Below are 15,930 nucleotides of genomic sequence, written 5' to 3' on the forward strand. Positions count from 1 at the left end.
AAAGTGTGCTTGGCGCAAACTTTGCTGTCAACCCACTGCCGCTTCCCCGAGCCGCTTCGCGCGGAACCACTGGGTCGCTTCGGGGCCATGCGTCTCACTCACTCGACTGCAACCAGACGTCTGGAGAAGGAGCGGCGGTGTAGATGCCACCGCAGACGCGCGCGCTCTCGTTCTACCGCTACTGTGTGACGTCAAGGTTGCTATGCACAGCTACGCCCCCCACGGGTACGCCGGTTGCTAAGGAGGGGAGGAGGTTGCGCTTTTACTTTCTCCATTCCAAGGTCCCGCTCCATTGCTTTCGCAGCTTAAATGGTGTCCACTGCTGGTTACAACTGGCAACGACGACGCCGCGAAACGGAGAAACAGACGCCTGAGCTGCCCTCTGAAAGAAAGGATGCCTGGTGATTTCCCACGCTCTTTGGGGGGGTGGGGGGGAGGGGGGGTGGCCTTCCCTTTTACAGGTTCCCAGCTAGAAGGACGTCCGCGGTAGCGACAGATGATGGAGAGACGACAGGGGAAGAAGGGAACGGTGCCCTCAAGCAATTAACTATGTCCGACAGAAGCCGGTCTCAATCTGAGAGAGCTTGCCGCAGTTTTAACCCACAGCCTCGCACGAATCACCTGTGTGCCGCTTGCAAGACTGTGGCACCTCAGTAGGAAATAGCAGCGGACGAGTACCACCGCTTACTACATGCTTTGCAACTATTCTCATCTTGAAAAAATTTGCCACGTAGTGCATTGGCCACCGCCTGGTGAAGGGGCAGACCTTAGGGGATTTAAGGAGCGTGCAGATTGAGAGTGAACACTCTGGGCTTTGGTGACAAGGCTCATCCAGTCGCTCAACGCATGAACTCGAGAGGTTTTGACTGTTTGCTAATTATGTAAATAAATTTCACCAGAAGTTCCGTTACACCCGCTTGTTAACATTTTCCCATACTCCAAGTTCCATCTTACCTCAGCCCGAAGGCTCGAACATGCTACCCACTGCAGTCCGAGTTCGAGGTAGCTTCTGCCCCACAACAGTCCTTTCTTATCTCTATGCAAAATACCTTGCAACCTACCACCTGCATCATGGTCATGGTGCGTGTGCTCACAAAGACCGACATGGCTGCACATTAGTAATCCTTGTCGCAGCAAAGGAAATGCTTCTGCTCTCTTTCATAGTTGCAACATTAAAAATTGCAGTGCACTTTTAGCATATACAGCTCGACTGGGATCACACCCATAAAAGCGTAATCTGATTTGGCAATGTGCACGGTCGTCCAATTCTAGTTTGAACTCGGCTCCGGGCAGCCGGCGCTCCCCGCAGCGCCTCTCTCGGGCGCCCAGGTAACTAGCGCGCAGGTGCAGTGGAATTCATAGGCGTGGCTTTTGCCGCGTCGTCTGCTACAGCGCGCCAGAGCCGCTCGCTTAAACTCGCCTTGCGGTGAAGAGCACTTTCACACTGAGCGCGCAAAGCGCCCGCATGATTACGGTTTCCGACACAGCAGTTTAGAAGCGCAGACCCTGCGCGTGGTCGAGAGCCGCATCCGCGATGGCTAAGGCTTTTCCTTATCGTTTCTTCTCGCAATTAACACGTAACAATAAGCTGATACGGAGAAAGACATCGTCAAAGTAGGAGTTCAAGCGGGTTACTCTGAGGCCACCACCATTACTTACCTGCAATATTTGATCATTTGAATCTATTCGTGCCGAGCAGCCAGAATAAGCCAGCGACTAGCGGGTGCTTTCATCCGCTCAAATTGCCATTTTGCAATGTCCTTACTAAATGAGTGGCGCTCTACCCTGGAGGGAGATTAATACAAAGCCAGTATGAACACCAGCACTTCACGGTAAGAATCGTGAAAAAGAATGAACGAACGAAAAACATGGCCATGTATTGCTCATATGCCCAGAAGAGCATATGAGCAGGAACCAAGGCCGGCGTTGAGACCATTGTAAATCATTTCGAGAGGAGTGCATCGGTGTGGGAAACCTTCAGGCGTTATTTTAACCAATTCGTGAAACTCCTTAGCAGCTTAGCCCCTTCTGTGTTAAGCTAAAGAACCGAATAAAAAAATTTCGCCTAACCTGCTCCTGTGTTGCAAGTAAACACAATATAGCACAGACATTGTACTGCGGTGCGGCACTTGAGCGGATTAAAGCACCCGTGAGTCGCCGGCTTATTCTGGCTGCTGGGCACGAATAACTTCAAATGATAAAATATTGCAGGTAATTAATGGTGGTGGCCTCAGAGTAAACCGCTTGAACTCCCACTTGGACGATGTCTTTCTCCGTATCAGCTTATTGTTACGTGTTGATTGCAAGGAGGAACGATAAGGAAGAGCCTTAGCCATCGCGGATGCAGCTATAGACCTCGCGCCGGTGCTATGATGCTTCTAAGCTATTTTTTCTTAAAAAGAAAAAAGAAAGGAAGTGAAAAAAAATGGCTTTGGCTTAGCTCGGGTAAGAGCGTCTAGGGTAGGAGAAATATATTCAAGAAGGGTTTTCTGGCGGGCTAGTTGGTGCTTGTCGTTCATGATTAAATTGCGCGAAGAAAACACGCACAGAGACAGCAGTTTTCGCGCAGTTTAATCATGAACGACAAGCACCAACTAGCCCGCCAGAAAACCCTTCTTAAATATATTTCTCCTACCCTTGGCTCTATTCTGTGTTCTGCGCTCTGTGTGTGTACGTGTTTTCTGTCTCTGTCCATGTTTTTTTCGCGCAGTTTAATCATGAACGACAAGCCCGTCTATGCAAGCGAAAGCCTTCTTATACGTGGTTATGCGTGGTTATGTTGTGTTGCTAAACCAGATTAGACTCGACCTTTTCGTCCATTGCCGAAGCCGAGGTCATGGTGGAGGCAGAAGCACGCTGCCTCCAAAGCTCTTCTATACCACCTTTCGGCATCCTTCAACCACCGTTGAGCCAGTCGACGCTCCCGTCCTTCGTCGGTCTCGGCAGCTAGCTCGGCACGTTTAACTTCCCTACCTCCAACTAAATACTCAGCATTACTGGCAACGTCAGCCGGATGATCACATTCAGCCCGTCGTCAAAGAGACCCTCCCGACGGCGTAGGCAGTCCCGGCCGGCTCACTTCATCCATAGCGAAAAACTGCCAGGCGGCAGTGTGTATGCTACAGGCAAGAGCTGGGCCGACTCCCTTTCAAGCGAACGGCGAATCGCGGGTTAAGCCACCTGGCTGGTACACCTCCACTCCTCCCCTTGAAGGTTAAATGTACCGCGCCGAGGACCTTGGCTCGACGAAACTAGTAACGCTGCCGCTTTAAAAAGTTTCTTCAAGTAGGCTAGCGCTGTTACCTACTGATTAGTTATTCTGCTATGGAATTTTACAGCTTTTATTGCCTTTTTCGTTAAAGATCGTGCTTGGCTGCTCGCCATTTCGGTGCAGAATCTTTCGTTCTACTCTCGATGCTTCTTGTTTGCGTGTGACACCTCCCTTTCACCACGTGTCTCTATTTTTTGTAATCTTGGAGGGTGTTTTATTTCTGCGGGCACAAATGCAATGCCTTGGCAGATCTCCGAATTCAAGACAAAGTTCAGCCTTTGTTTGTCTTTGTGTCATTTTGGTGCGTTGTCCTCGTACTGCAGCGCAATGGCTGAAAAAACACAGCATGTGAGGCGAATGCCTCACAGGCGAGGAGAATGCCGGTCGTTGACAGCTTTGTACTAGCCAAAAATAAAAGCAGCAGCCTCGATCGTTTACACAAGTTATTTCCACGCGAAATCTGCATTGCGGCCCGAGCAAGCGTTTCATTGTGTGTACGGGCGATCACAATAGACACAGTGAAGGAAATTGAAAAACAGCTATAAATATAACGCCCGCTTTACATAATATTTAACCTTTAGGGCGCTTTATGCATGCGCAGTAGAGTGCCATGTTATTTCGAGCCGTTAAATGGAAAAGTGCCGGTACTACCACTGATCATTTTGTGTCAAAAGAATCCAACACCACTTGCACACTCCACTGCTTGCTTTTTGTTTGGTTTGGTGTATGGGGTTTAATGTCCTAATGCCACTCAGGCTATGAGAGACGCCGTAGTGAAGGGCTCTGGAAATTTCGACCACCTGGGGCTCTTTAACGTGCACTGACATCGCACAGTACACGGCCCTCTAGCAGTTCGTCTCCAGTGAAATTCGGCCGCCGCGACCGGGATCGAACCCACGCCTTTCGTGTCAGCCGCCGAGCACCATAACCACTGAGCCACCGCGGCTTTTTGCAGCGCAGATAAACCCGTAAATAATTTTCACGTCCAGGTAAACGCGGCCGCTGCGGCAGCGTTCAACCTACCCCGCTGGCTGAGTGGTTAGGGCGCTCAGCAAGTGAGCCAGAGTTGCCGGATTCTAACCCGGTCGCGACGGCCGCGTTTCTTCCCCACAGAAACGCGGCCGTCGCGGCCGGGCAAAGGCGCCCGTGTTGTGTACGATGTCAGAAAACCTTAATGATTAACAGGTGGTCTTAGTTTGCGTGTGACCTATGGTGACCTCCACTACGGCACCTCTTTGTGTTTATCGCCGTGGTGGCTCTGTGGTTATGGCGCACGGCTGCTGACCCGAAAGGCGCGGGTACGATGCCGGGCGTGTTGGCCGAATTTCGATGCAGGCGAAATTGTGTGTGTGTGCGTGCGTGCGTGTGTCTGTGTGTGCGTGCGTGCGTTACTGCTCCAATATCCGCCTTGCTGAATGCTCCTAGGGACAGTAATGCTTTCCACATGTAAGCAATCTTAGGTGTCTCTGCCGAATTTTGGGGTGTTCAGCCATCCACAGCACTTCATGCCTTCAAATCATGCTCCTTTTTTATTACATTTCACGTGTTTCCCGCCTTTCAATTTACTTCTGCCACTTGTTCCTCCTGATGATTCTGTTTAAAAAGAAGAAAGAGGAAGTAAAAAAAATGTCTGCGGCTTAGCTCGGTGTAGAGGGCTAGCGTGCGCCATGTGTGTTTATTCCCCCCTCCCCCCTCCTTTCTTTGCGGCTAAGGGAGGTGAGCTTCGCCGTTGAGCGGGCCCCAAGGAGGTCTGTCGATGCGCGCGGTCTCATTAGGAGCGCCCATCTTTCTTTCTCCTGTGTCGCCGCTGCAGACCCCGGAGAGCCCCCGGCGGAGGGGTTGCGAGGAGGGCGCGAAGCGGGCAGCAGCCAGAGAGGGAGCGGCCGGCTCACCCAAGCCTCCCATTGTCCCCTTTCGGGGAAGGACGGGTGTTTCTCGCGGGGACCGCTTCGCGCCAGTGCACAAAGAGCCAAGAGCCATAAAAATGTCAACGCCACCGTTGCATCGTACGCCGACAGCTCACCACGGCTTGACAAACACCACTTGCGGCCCAATTAAGATTCGAACGCTCCGTTCGGAGGTTCGACCGCTTTTCTTTTGAAAAAAGAACACTGCTGGACGAAGCGGGGCCAGGCGTGTCCGGATGAATGGGAGCTGTGGGCGACTGTGCAGCTGGCTGGAGTCCTGTATAGCCCCGAGGCTCGACAACTCGGCCTCAAGAAACGGGAGCGCGCAGAAGACACCACCGGACAGAACGAGCACAGCCACCTGCTTAATTGGGGACAGTTACAGCCACTTGAGTTATGTCGCCGCCCGGACCCCGGAGGACGGCTGGTGGGGTCGGCAGTCCATTGTGATCCGACTCGTATCGGAAAGTGGATCTGTGCTCCCGGGTGTTGTTTGCGACGGTCGCAGCTGGGTTGGGGCCGATAATAGCCCTAGTTCCGGGAATCGTCAAGGTCACGGGTACTGGGGAGACAGACGTACCCGCGGAAGTGTCTTGCTATGTTGTTTTATGTGTTTTGCTTTTTCTTCCTTAGGGGAGAGAGTTGGTCTGATATAGTGGAAGTGTTTTGCTATGTTGTTTGTAAGTATTTTGCTTTTCTTTCCATAGGGGAGAGAGTTTGTTTAATACGGTGGAAGTGTGGGGCGGGGCGCGTAACCCAGGGGGCCAATCCGTATGTGTGTGCATTCTCGGAATGTACCATGTTTTAGGTGAAAATGATTCCCCTTTTACAATATGTATATTTGAGAGAGGGTTATGTGCCCTACGGAAATTGGAGGGCGGGCCACACGGCTATTAACCAATCGTGTTAAGAGTTTGACACGATTGGATGATGAAGAATGTGGGCCGGGTCCATGTGTCTTTAAAACTGGGTCCCGGAGCCCGGGAAAGGGGTTCTGGGCTACGGACATAGATGTAAAGCATCTTCGGCTATGCCGAGTAGGGGCCTCCCCTAAATGTTAGACAGTTCCATGTTGTTGTTGTGCTCACTGCTCAACATTGTATGTATATATGTAAACTATTGTACATAAAGCTTCAAGTTATATCCCCTTCAAATTCTCAGTTGTTGCCGAGTATCGTCTCCTATAGACCTTCAGCCTTCAAGTCATCAAAAGCCGTCTCCGACGGGGCACCCCCGGTGCAGAAGAAAGAAGAGAAAAAGAACCTATCGCTCCCTTTGCAGCGCTAGCGCCCAACGCGTTAGCTTAGCCCCGTGTGGTGGGCTGAGCGTTAGAAACGGAAGGGGGTTGTGATCCGATACTACTGTGACCGGTGCGCCGAAGAGCTAGATGTCGAACTTATTAGACCCCAAATTACTGCAAAGGCCTCCCTCTGAATAGTGGACCATCGGGTTTGCGTCGGAGAGAACTTGTGGCTCGCGAAGGCGATCGGGACCTGTGCACCGTCCTCATCCCGCTGAGAAAGGCAGACCACGGCGGCGAACCCGGAGGCGTCTGTGTAAAGCCAAAATGGCTTGTCCGGGTCCGGCGTCCCAACAGCGGTGGCCTCATAAAGCGCAGCCTTGAGGCGCTTGAACGCGCTGTCGGCCTCGCTAGACCACGGAATTTTGTTCGCGACCCTTTTTCCTATCAGTTCTGTCAACGGCCTCGCCACGTCAGCGTAGTTGCGCGCATACTCTCGATAGTAGCCGCACAAACCTAGGACGCTGCGGAGCTCTTTCTTTGTCGTCGGCGCTTTCAGCCCCTGGATTGCGGCTGACTTCTCTGGGTCGGGCGCCTGCCTGCCCGAACCGACGATGTGTCCCAGGTATCTTATCGACTCTCGCGCTACTTACAACCTTTCTACCTTTAACTTCAGGTTCACGCACCTCAGTCTCGAAAACCCTGTGTAGGTGCTGCAGGTGTTGCTCCAGGGTCTCACTGAACACCGAAATATCATCCAGATACGCACACGCGTACTCCGCATGTGGCTGCAGGAGGTCGTCCATCGCCCTTTGGAAAGTTAGAGCGGCGTTCTTTAGCCCGAAGAGCATCACCTTCCAAGCGAACTGCCCCCGGTGGCACACGAATGCCGTCAGGGGTTGAGCGGAGGGGGCCATCGGCACCTGCCAGTACCCCCTTCGGAGGTCTAGGAGTGTGATAAATCTCGCCCTACCTACTCTCATTATTAGTTCTCCCGGTGGTTTCATAGGATAGGCATCTAAGACCGTTCCCGCATTCAGCGTGCGGAAGTCTACGCATAACCTTATGCTGTCATCCCGTTTTGATACGCAGACGACGGGGTGGGCGTGCGGGCTCTCGCAGGGGACAATCAAGCCGAGATTCAACAGCTCATCTACCTGCTTGCTCACCTCCCCTCTCAAACTTGTTGACACCCGGTACGCATGCGACGCTCTAGGAGCAAAACCTTCTTCCAGGATTATGTCGTGCTCTTTTACTTTAGCCACCCCCGGTTTCTCGTCGAACAGGTCTCGGTACCTCCTAAATATTTTCCGAATCGCACTTCGGTCTCTCTCCTGCATGTGGGCGGTCATTTCCGCAGAGAGTATCTCTGTTCCTGGCTGGGAACTCTTTGGGCTAGGTGCACATTCAACTTCCCCGAACGCGTCGTCCTCCTCAAACATGACGCTGAGCGCCATTACCCTACTCTGATATGCGCGGAGTTTCCCGGCATGAACGAGCTTTTTACCCCCTTCAGGCATCTGTACAAAGTAGGAACGGTCGCGGTACTTGCCGGCGACCGCACCTGGCCCCTTCCATCTTGGAAGCATTTTCCCTCCGCGCTGATCGTCAAACACGAGCACCGCTTCCCCCACCTCGAAGCTTTTGATGGAAGTACGCTGATTATACTGGCGGGCATACACATTCTGCTGCCTTTCACTGATCAGCTCCGCCGCTTCCGCCGCTTGCCGTAAGTGCGCTTGCAGCTGCCTCAAGTACTCTGCGGGGGACGTAGCTAATGTTGGTGGCAAGCAAGTTCGTTTCGCCTGTCCAAGAGCGCTTCAAGATAGATAATGGGCCCGTCGGTTGCCGCCCGTAGAGGAACTTGAAAGGGGCCACCCCTGTAGTGTCATTGGGCACCTCCCTGCAGGCCCACAGAATGAAAGGGACGTACCTGTCCCAATTCCTGCCCTCCTTCTGTATAACATGATACAGCATGTTCTTAAAAGTCCTGTTGAAGCGCTCCACTGCCCCGTTACTTTCCGGGTGGCCCGGGGTTGAGAATCTCGGCGAACAGCCCAATTTTGCCGGACTCTCTTTAGTGAGCTCCGCGGTGAAATTCGTGCCGCAGTCCGACGCGACTACTTCCGGCACACCGGTTCTGCTGAACACCGTCAGTAGGGCGTCGCAGGCAGCTCTGGCACTGAGGGCGCGTAGGCAAACCACTTCAGGCCAGCGAGTGCACAGATCGATGACGCACTATCTCGGCTACATAACTGTTGCTGGCATTCGGACGGCGGCGTACGGGCCGTGGCGGAGGACAGGGAGGAACCCCCGGTGTCATCCGCAGCAGGGATGTGAACGTGTGATGAAAAGTGCGAACTCTGTCAACGGCACAGTTCAGACATGAGAGCACTATGGTGGTGGGTGGTGAAAACATTTATTAATCATAGAGAGAGGTGTTGAGGGTCGTGACCTGAAGGGTCACGCCCTTACAACCACTAGGTGGGATGCCTAGTCAGGCACACCATTGGCGTTTGCCGCAGCCCAGGCGCGCTGCGTTAAGGCCCTTTGGGCCTCGAGGGTGCAGCAACCGGACAGGGTCGCCTCCCAGTCCTCTCGGGTGGGGTTCGGGATAGGGGGTAGGGATGGGTTCTGCTGGCAGGCCGACATCATGTGGTAGGTGTCAGACACCTCCCCACAGTGTGAGCACCGCCCGTCGAATTTAGGAAAGAAATGCTGTAGAATTGCCGGGCACAACATCGTGTTGGTGAGCAGGCGCAGGAGTACCCGCTCGTTGACCTTTGCATGGGGTGGGAAGTTTGGTGCGTGGATTTGTAATAATCGCATATTTCCTTAAAAGTGTAAATCGGATTGAAATGGAAGTCCTGGTCGGCGTCGGGTCCCGTAGGAAATGCCCGGAGAGAGAGCGCGCGGGCGGCGGCGTCGGCTGCCTCATTTCCGTGGACGCCTTGGTGACCTGGAGCCCAAACGATAGATCGGTGCGCGGGATCCGAGTCTCGGCTATAATTTTGGTAAATACGATAAGCTAGGGGAGTAACCCACCCTTGCGTGACGTTTCGACAAGCCCCTCGTGAGTCGGTGATTATGTATTTGGAGGAGGTGTCAGAGGCTGGCAAAGCGATGGCAACCTGCCGCGGGCTGTGAAGGACACTGCATGCAGAACGTGAAGCCGTAGCTTTCATTGTTTCTACGCGCGTTGGTAAGCACGGCTTGAACGGCAATTCCTCGCTGGCATGGACAGCAAGTGCAGAGTGCCGTCTCTATTAAGGCGAAAGCCTTTAATGCCTCATACTGTCGTTAGCAGACGCGTCGGCAGCCGTGTCGACAGACGCGTCGGCAGGAATGTCGTCAGACGCGTCGGCAGCCGTGTCGACAGACGCAACACCCTCTAAAAACTCTTAAGGCCTCTCCAGGCCCTCCTTTCCACACGTGCTACGTCACGCCAAGTGTCCAGCTGCTCGCCGAGCGCGGCTCCGCTCGGTTGTCTCCCTCGATGTGCTCGCGCTTGCCCGGGCAAGCACAGACACGAACGCGGTCTTGCAGTGAGCGTCTAGCTGCTGCCAGAGTCTTTCAGTCTGGCGTTGATTTCATTTGTTTTCGGTCCTCGCACGACTGTATCGGTTCCGTGTGGCCGTTCCTTGTGTGGCGTGCGTACCAGTGCTAGCTCTCGACTGGAGTTAATCGCTGAATGCCTGCCGTGTTGTGAGTACAACTTCGTGAAACATGGGCCGGTGCTGTGTTCCCGGGTGCCGCGGAAACTACCAGAATGGCCCAAAAGTACGTGTTTATTGCTTCCCAAGAGACGAAGCACGAAGAAAAGCTTGGTTGCGAGCCATTCCACGGAAGAATTTCACACCTACAGTGCATTCGAGGGTAAGACTCTGAAATATTGCTTAGTAGGCGCTGGTAATTATCTTAGTTGTGAGCTTTCGCGATTGTTAAAGACTGTGACTCCGGGAAAGGCATGCTGGCTTTATAGGCAATGATAGCACTTTAACTTATGTATTAATTGTCGAGGAAGCATTTATTTCTGTGGATGTCCATAAGGCTTGCGATGCATTTGGTCAGGGATGTGAATATTTTCGCTGCCGTAGCTTAGACGAACGTCATTCTCATGTTTTAGCTCGTATAACTTGATGTTTGTCCTGCTTGGTATAAGTTTTCCTGTATTGGCCTCCGCGCTGCGATTTTTTCTTGTTTGTGTGGCAAATGTGTAAAAGCTGTGCACTGTTAAAACTCTTTTTACTTAGTGTTTTAGGCAATGGAGAGTCATGGCGAATGGCCTTGCGTCATTTTCTCGTGCAGGTGTGTGAACAGCACTTCCACGCAGGCGACTTCATTACGACGTTGTCTCACCAAGATGAATTGACAGGGAAGACAATAGAGGTGAAGCGTGATAGACTGCAGCTGAAGAATGACGCTGTGCCTTCTCTGTTTGCAAACTGTCCAAAATACTTGTCCTCAACGCCAGGACGGAGTGAATCGCCAGAGACAAAAAAAGCAAGAAGGGAAAACGCTGCTTTGCAGGAGGCTATGAGGAAGTCACTTGTGTCTAATGAACTAGAACAGAAAAAAAAACAAAGTTTCATCTTACGAGGACTTCAAATCTAAGCTGCCTGGGATTTGCAACACGAAATTCTGGACCGTTTCTGTCGATGAGCAGTGCGTTAGGTTCCTTCTCATCGAGAATGATCCTTCACCGAATGTGAAATGCGCCTTCGTAGTTCTCCCTGATCTGTCACTTTCTGTTTTCCTGAACGGAGTGAAGCTTCTCTCGCTTCCTTCGGGCAGAATTCTGCCAATTCAAGTATGTGACATCTCCAGCCTGTCCTTACTGCTAGAGGAACTCGAGAAAGGCTTGAGTAATATACCTGAGGTGACGAAAGTGTCGAAACATACTAAAGTATTGCAGTTTGTCAGTTCACTGCTTGCAGACCTCATTGAGGACAGTGATACGACGAAAGAGCACTCTGCTTTGCTGAAATTTCTGGTTGAGCAGATAGATCTTCTCCTCGCGAAACAGCCTGTGTATAGCGCAGAGCTGCTGGTATTCGCCAGTATTCTGAATTCAATTTCTCCTCACGCATATCACTTCACGAGAGCTGCATCAAGAATCATTCTGCCCCATCCTTCTACACTGCGCCGTGTCTGCTCAAATTACAAAGCTGACCCTCTTCTGGAGCAAAATCAACCGCACTCTCTCTCCTACATCCGAGAACGAGTCAAATCAATGAAAGACCACGAGAAGACAGTGACCCTGATGATCGATGAGATCCACATAAAACCATACTTCGACTACAAAGGGGGCACAATCGTAGGATCGTCTGCACATTCCACGGAACCAGCGACAACAGCCCATGTGTTCATGGTGCAATCACTCCTTTCTGCAAACAAGGACGTCATTCACATATTACCTGTGAGCAAACTGAGCGCAGAAATTTTGCACGAGCATGCTAAAAACATCATCATTAACGTTGAGAAAATGGGGCTTAAAATTATCGCTGTGATAACCGACAACAATGCTCTGAACCGCAAGATGATGTCGTTATTTGCGGCAAGTCCTCAGGTGAGCATTGTCTATCCCCATCCAGCCGATAACGCTCGCCCTCTTTTCTACGTGGTCGATCCTGTGCATCTCTTGAAGTGCATCAGGAACAATTGGATTAACCAGAAAAACCCTGGAACATGCCTCTATTTCCCTGAAATGGACTTGAGTGGAGCAATGCCTGAAGGGCCTCCTCGTATGAAAGCTGCTTCTTTCGCAGGTGTGCGGCAGCTTTATTCTTCAGAGAAGACGTCGCTTGTGAAGGCTGCTTACAGACTGAACGCAAAAGCCGTGAATCCAACCTCAATGGAGCGGCAAAATGTAAAGCTCGTTCTCGACGTCATTAACCAATTCGTGTCAAATGCCCTCAGAACACATGGTTCCGCGTTCAAGATTCCTCAAGCTGAGTCGACCGCTCTCTTCATTGACATCATACTCAGATGGTGGCAAATAGTCAATGTTAAGACCCCTTGCAAAGGCCAGAGGCTAAGGGACAGCATGCAAGACCCTGTAAGGTCTGTTGATGACACACAGTTGGCTTTCCTGAGTGGCATTGTCGACTGGTTGGACGCTTGGGCGAGAATCAACATCACCAGTGGCTCATTGACGAAAGAGACACACAGTGCTTTGCGATTGACATGCTATTCCCTGGTAGAACTCTCGCGATACTGCTTAGAAGAGCTTCACTTCAAGTACGTGCTGCTGGGCAAATTTCAGACGGATCCGCTAGAAGACCGGTTCGGCCGCTACCGCCAGCTGGCAGGAGCGCAGTACCACATTTCCGTGCGTCAGCTCTACGAATGTGAAAAGAAGCTTCGTCTTCAAAAACTTCTGACATTTCCATGCGAGGAAACAGAATCTGAAGACGTAAATGAGGATCCTGTGGCGTGCAACTTTTCTGTGGCTGTCAGCGACGACGATATTACACGCGCCCACTCTGACATGGATGCTATTGTTTATATTGCAGGATATGCTGCTCATGCTGCTTTAAAGAAGCTTTCATGTTCTGCTTGCTTCAGCACATTGGTGATTGAAAATCGAGAGATCGAAGCGGAAAACACTGCCATGATAGCTAACCCGTCAAGAGGAGGGCTGAAGTTTCCCCAGCCATGCACAGTTCACATGGTACTGATGACAAAACTAGTTGCAGAGAAGTTGTCTTTGGGAGCAAACGCGGAAGATTTTCTCTCCTGTAGGAATCAACGCGGTGTCGTGATTTCACAGACGATTTCCCTCCTGGAAGAACATGACATTGAGACATGTGAAAATGGCCACACTGCACAAACTCTCGTGCGCTTGGTGGTTCGCGTTGCAACGAACGTTGTTTTAAACAACTTTTGCAAACTGAGAAATGACGCCATACAAGACAATGCGCAGCAGAAGGCTGCCGCCCGGAAAGCAGCAACGCTTAAGAAGAAGTAAGTTTTATTCCCAAAGCAATAAAAATGCTTTGCGAACACTTCATTGCTGCTGTCTCGTCGTTTGTTATTGTAGGCGTGAGACTAGCCGTACAAATACTCTTCAACAGGGCAACTTTATTGTGAGCGTCATTATACCTGTATGTGAAAGTTTTAAGCAAAACATAATAAATAATAAAACTATCACAATGCGCAGTAGACGGTGTTTTTTTGTTAACGTTCACGAACTGATCAAATGATATTCTAAGGCGCGCACAAACTCGCGCATTTCTTTCCTGCAGCAACGAAAAAAATAACAATGAAGGAATCACTTATAAAACAGCTAGGAACAACTTAGCAGTTACGTGCGGCAGTACCCAAATAGTGCAGGTGGGCGCGGCGCGCGGCCCCGCTGAAATCGCGGAGCCGCGTGACGTCACGCCAAGGGACCGTGCCGGCGCTGCGCTCCGCGATTTCAGCGGGGCCGCGCGCCGCGCCCACCTGCACTATTTGGGTACTGCCGCACGTAACTGCTAAGTTGTTCCTAGCTGTTTTATAAGTGATTCCTTCATTGTTATTTTTTTCGTTGCTGCAGGAAAGAAATGCGCGAGTTTGTGCGCGCCTTAGAATATCATTTGATCAGTTCGTGAACGTTAACAAAAAAACACCGTCTACTGCGCATTGTGATAGTTTTATTATTTATTATGTTTTGCTTAAAACTTTCACATACAGGTATAATGACGCTCACAATAAAGTTGCCCTGTTGAAGAGTATTTGTACGGCTAGTCTCACGCCTACAATAACAAACGACGAGACAGCAGCAATGAAGTGTTCGCAAAGCATTTTTATTGCTTTGGGAATAAAACTTACTTCTTCTTAAGCGTTGCTGCTTTCCGGGCGGCAGCCTTCTGCTGCGCATTGTCTTGTATGGCGTCATTTCTCAGTTTGCAAAAGTTGTTTAAAACAACGTTCGTTGCAACGCGAACCACCAAGCGCACGAGAGTTTGTGCAGTGTGGCCATTTTCACATGTCTCAATGTCATGTTCTTCCAGGAGGGAAATCGTCTGTGAAATCACGACACCGCGTTGATTCCTACAGGAGAGAAAATCTTCCGCGTTTGCTCCCAAAGACAACTTCTCTGCAACTAGTTTTGTCATCAGTACCATGTGAACTGTGCATGGCTGGGGAAACTTCAGCCCTCCTCTTGACGGGTTAGCTATCATGGCAGTGTTTTCCGCTTCGATCTCTCGATTTTCAATCACCAATGTGCTGAAGCAAGCAGAACATGAAAGCTTCTTTAAAGCAGCATGAGCAGCATATCCTGCAATATAAACAATAGCATCCATGTCAGAGTGGGCGCGTGTAATATCGTCGTCGCTGACAGCCACAGAAAAGTTGCACGCCACAGGATCCTCATTTACGTCTTCAGATTCTGTTTCCTCGCATGGAAATGTCAGAAGTTTTTGAAGACGAAGCTTCTTTTCACATTCGTAGAGCTGACGCACGGAAATGTGGTACTGCGCTCCTGCCAGCTGGCGGTAGCGGCCGAACCGGTCTTCTAGCGGATCCGTCTGAAATTTGCCCAGCAGCACGTACTTGAAGTGAAGCTCTTCTAAGCAGTATCGCGAGAGTTCTACCAGGGAATAGCATGTCAATCGCAAAGCACTGTGTGTCTCTTTCGTCAATGAGCCACTGGTGATGTTGATTCTCGCCCAAGCGTCCAACCAGTCGACAATGCCACTCAGGAAAGCCAACTGTGTGTCATCAACAGACCTTACAGGGTCTTGCATGCTGTCCCTTAGCCTCTGGCCTTTGCAAGGGGTCTTAACATTGACTATTTGCCACCATCTGAGTATGATGTCAATGAAGAGAGCGGTCGACTCAGCTTGAGGAATCTTGAACGCGGAACCATGTGTTCTGAGGGCATTTGACACGAATTGGTTAATGACGTCGAGAACGAGCTTTACATTTTGCCGCTCCATTGAGGTTGGATTCACGGCTTTTGCGTTCAGTCTGTAAGCAGCCTTCACAAGCGACGTCTTCTCTGAAGAATAAAGCTGCCGCACACCTGCGAAAGAAGCAGCTTTCATACGAGGAGGCCCTTCAGGCATTGCTCCACTCAAGTCCATTTCAGGGAAATAGAGGCATGTTCCAGGGTTTTTCTGGTTAATCCAATTGTTCCTGATGCACTTCAAGAGATGCACAGGATCGACCACGTAGAAAAGAGGGCGAGCGTTATCGGCTGGATGGGGATAGACAATGCTCACCTGAGGACTTGCCGCAAATAACGACATCATCTTGCGGTTCAGAGCATTGTTGTCGGTTATCACAGCGATAATTTTAAGCCCCATTTTCTCAACGTTAATGATGATGTTTTTAGCATGCTCGTGCAAAATTTCTGCGCTCAGTTTGCTCACAGGTAATATGTGAATGACGTCCTTGTTTGCAGAAAGGAGTGATTGCATCATGAACACATGGGCTGTTGTCGCTGGTTCCGTGGAATGTGCAGACGATCCTACGATTGTGCCCCCTTTGTAGTCGAAGTATGGTTTTATGTGGATCTCATC

The 15,930-nt window shown here is 50.9% G+C and overlaps 1 protein-coding gene across 1 annotated transcript; it reads right to left on the minus strand.

Annotated features, from left to right (window-relative positions):
* Nucleotides 1-14,229: 14,229 nt before the first annotated feature.
* LOC149331211 (uncharacterized) lies at nucleotides 14,230-15,647 on the minus strand. Its single transcript, XM_089555907.1, has one exon. The coding sequence runs from the start codon at nucleotides 15,490-15,492 to the stop codon at nucleotides 14,230-14,232; it is 1,263 nt and encodes a 420-aa protein (XP_089412033.1). The 5' UTR covers nucleotides 15,493-15,647.
* Nucleotides 15,648-15,930: the final 283 nt, after the last annotated feature.

Source organism: Amblyomma mixtum, chromosome 8, assembly GCF_055824585.1.
Source record: "Amblyomma mixtum isolate Tamu chromosome 8, ASM5582458v1, whole genome shotgun sequence".
In the NCBI taxonomy this organism is placed as follows: domain Eukaryota; kingdom Metazoa; phylum Arthropoda; class Arachnida; order Ixodida; family Ixodidae; genus Amblyomma; species Amblyomma mixtum.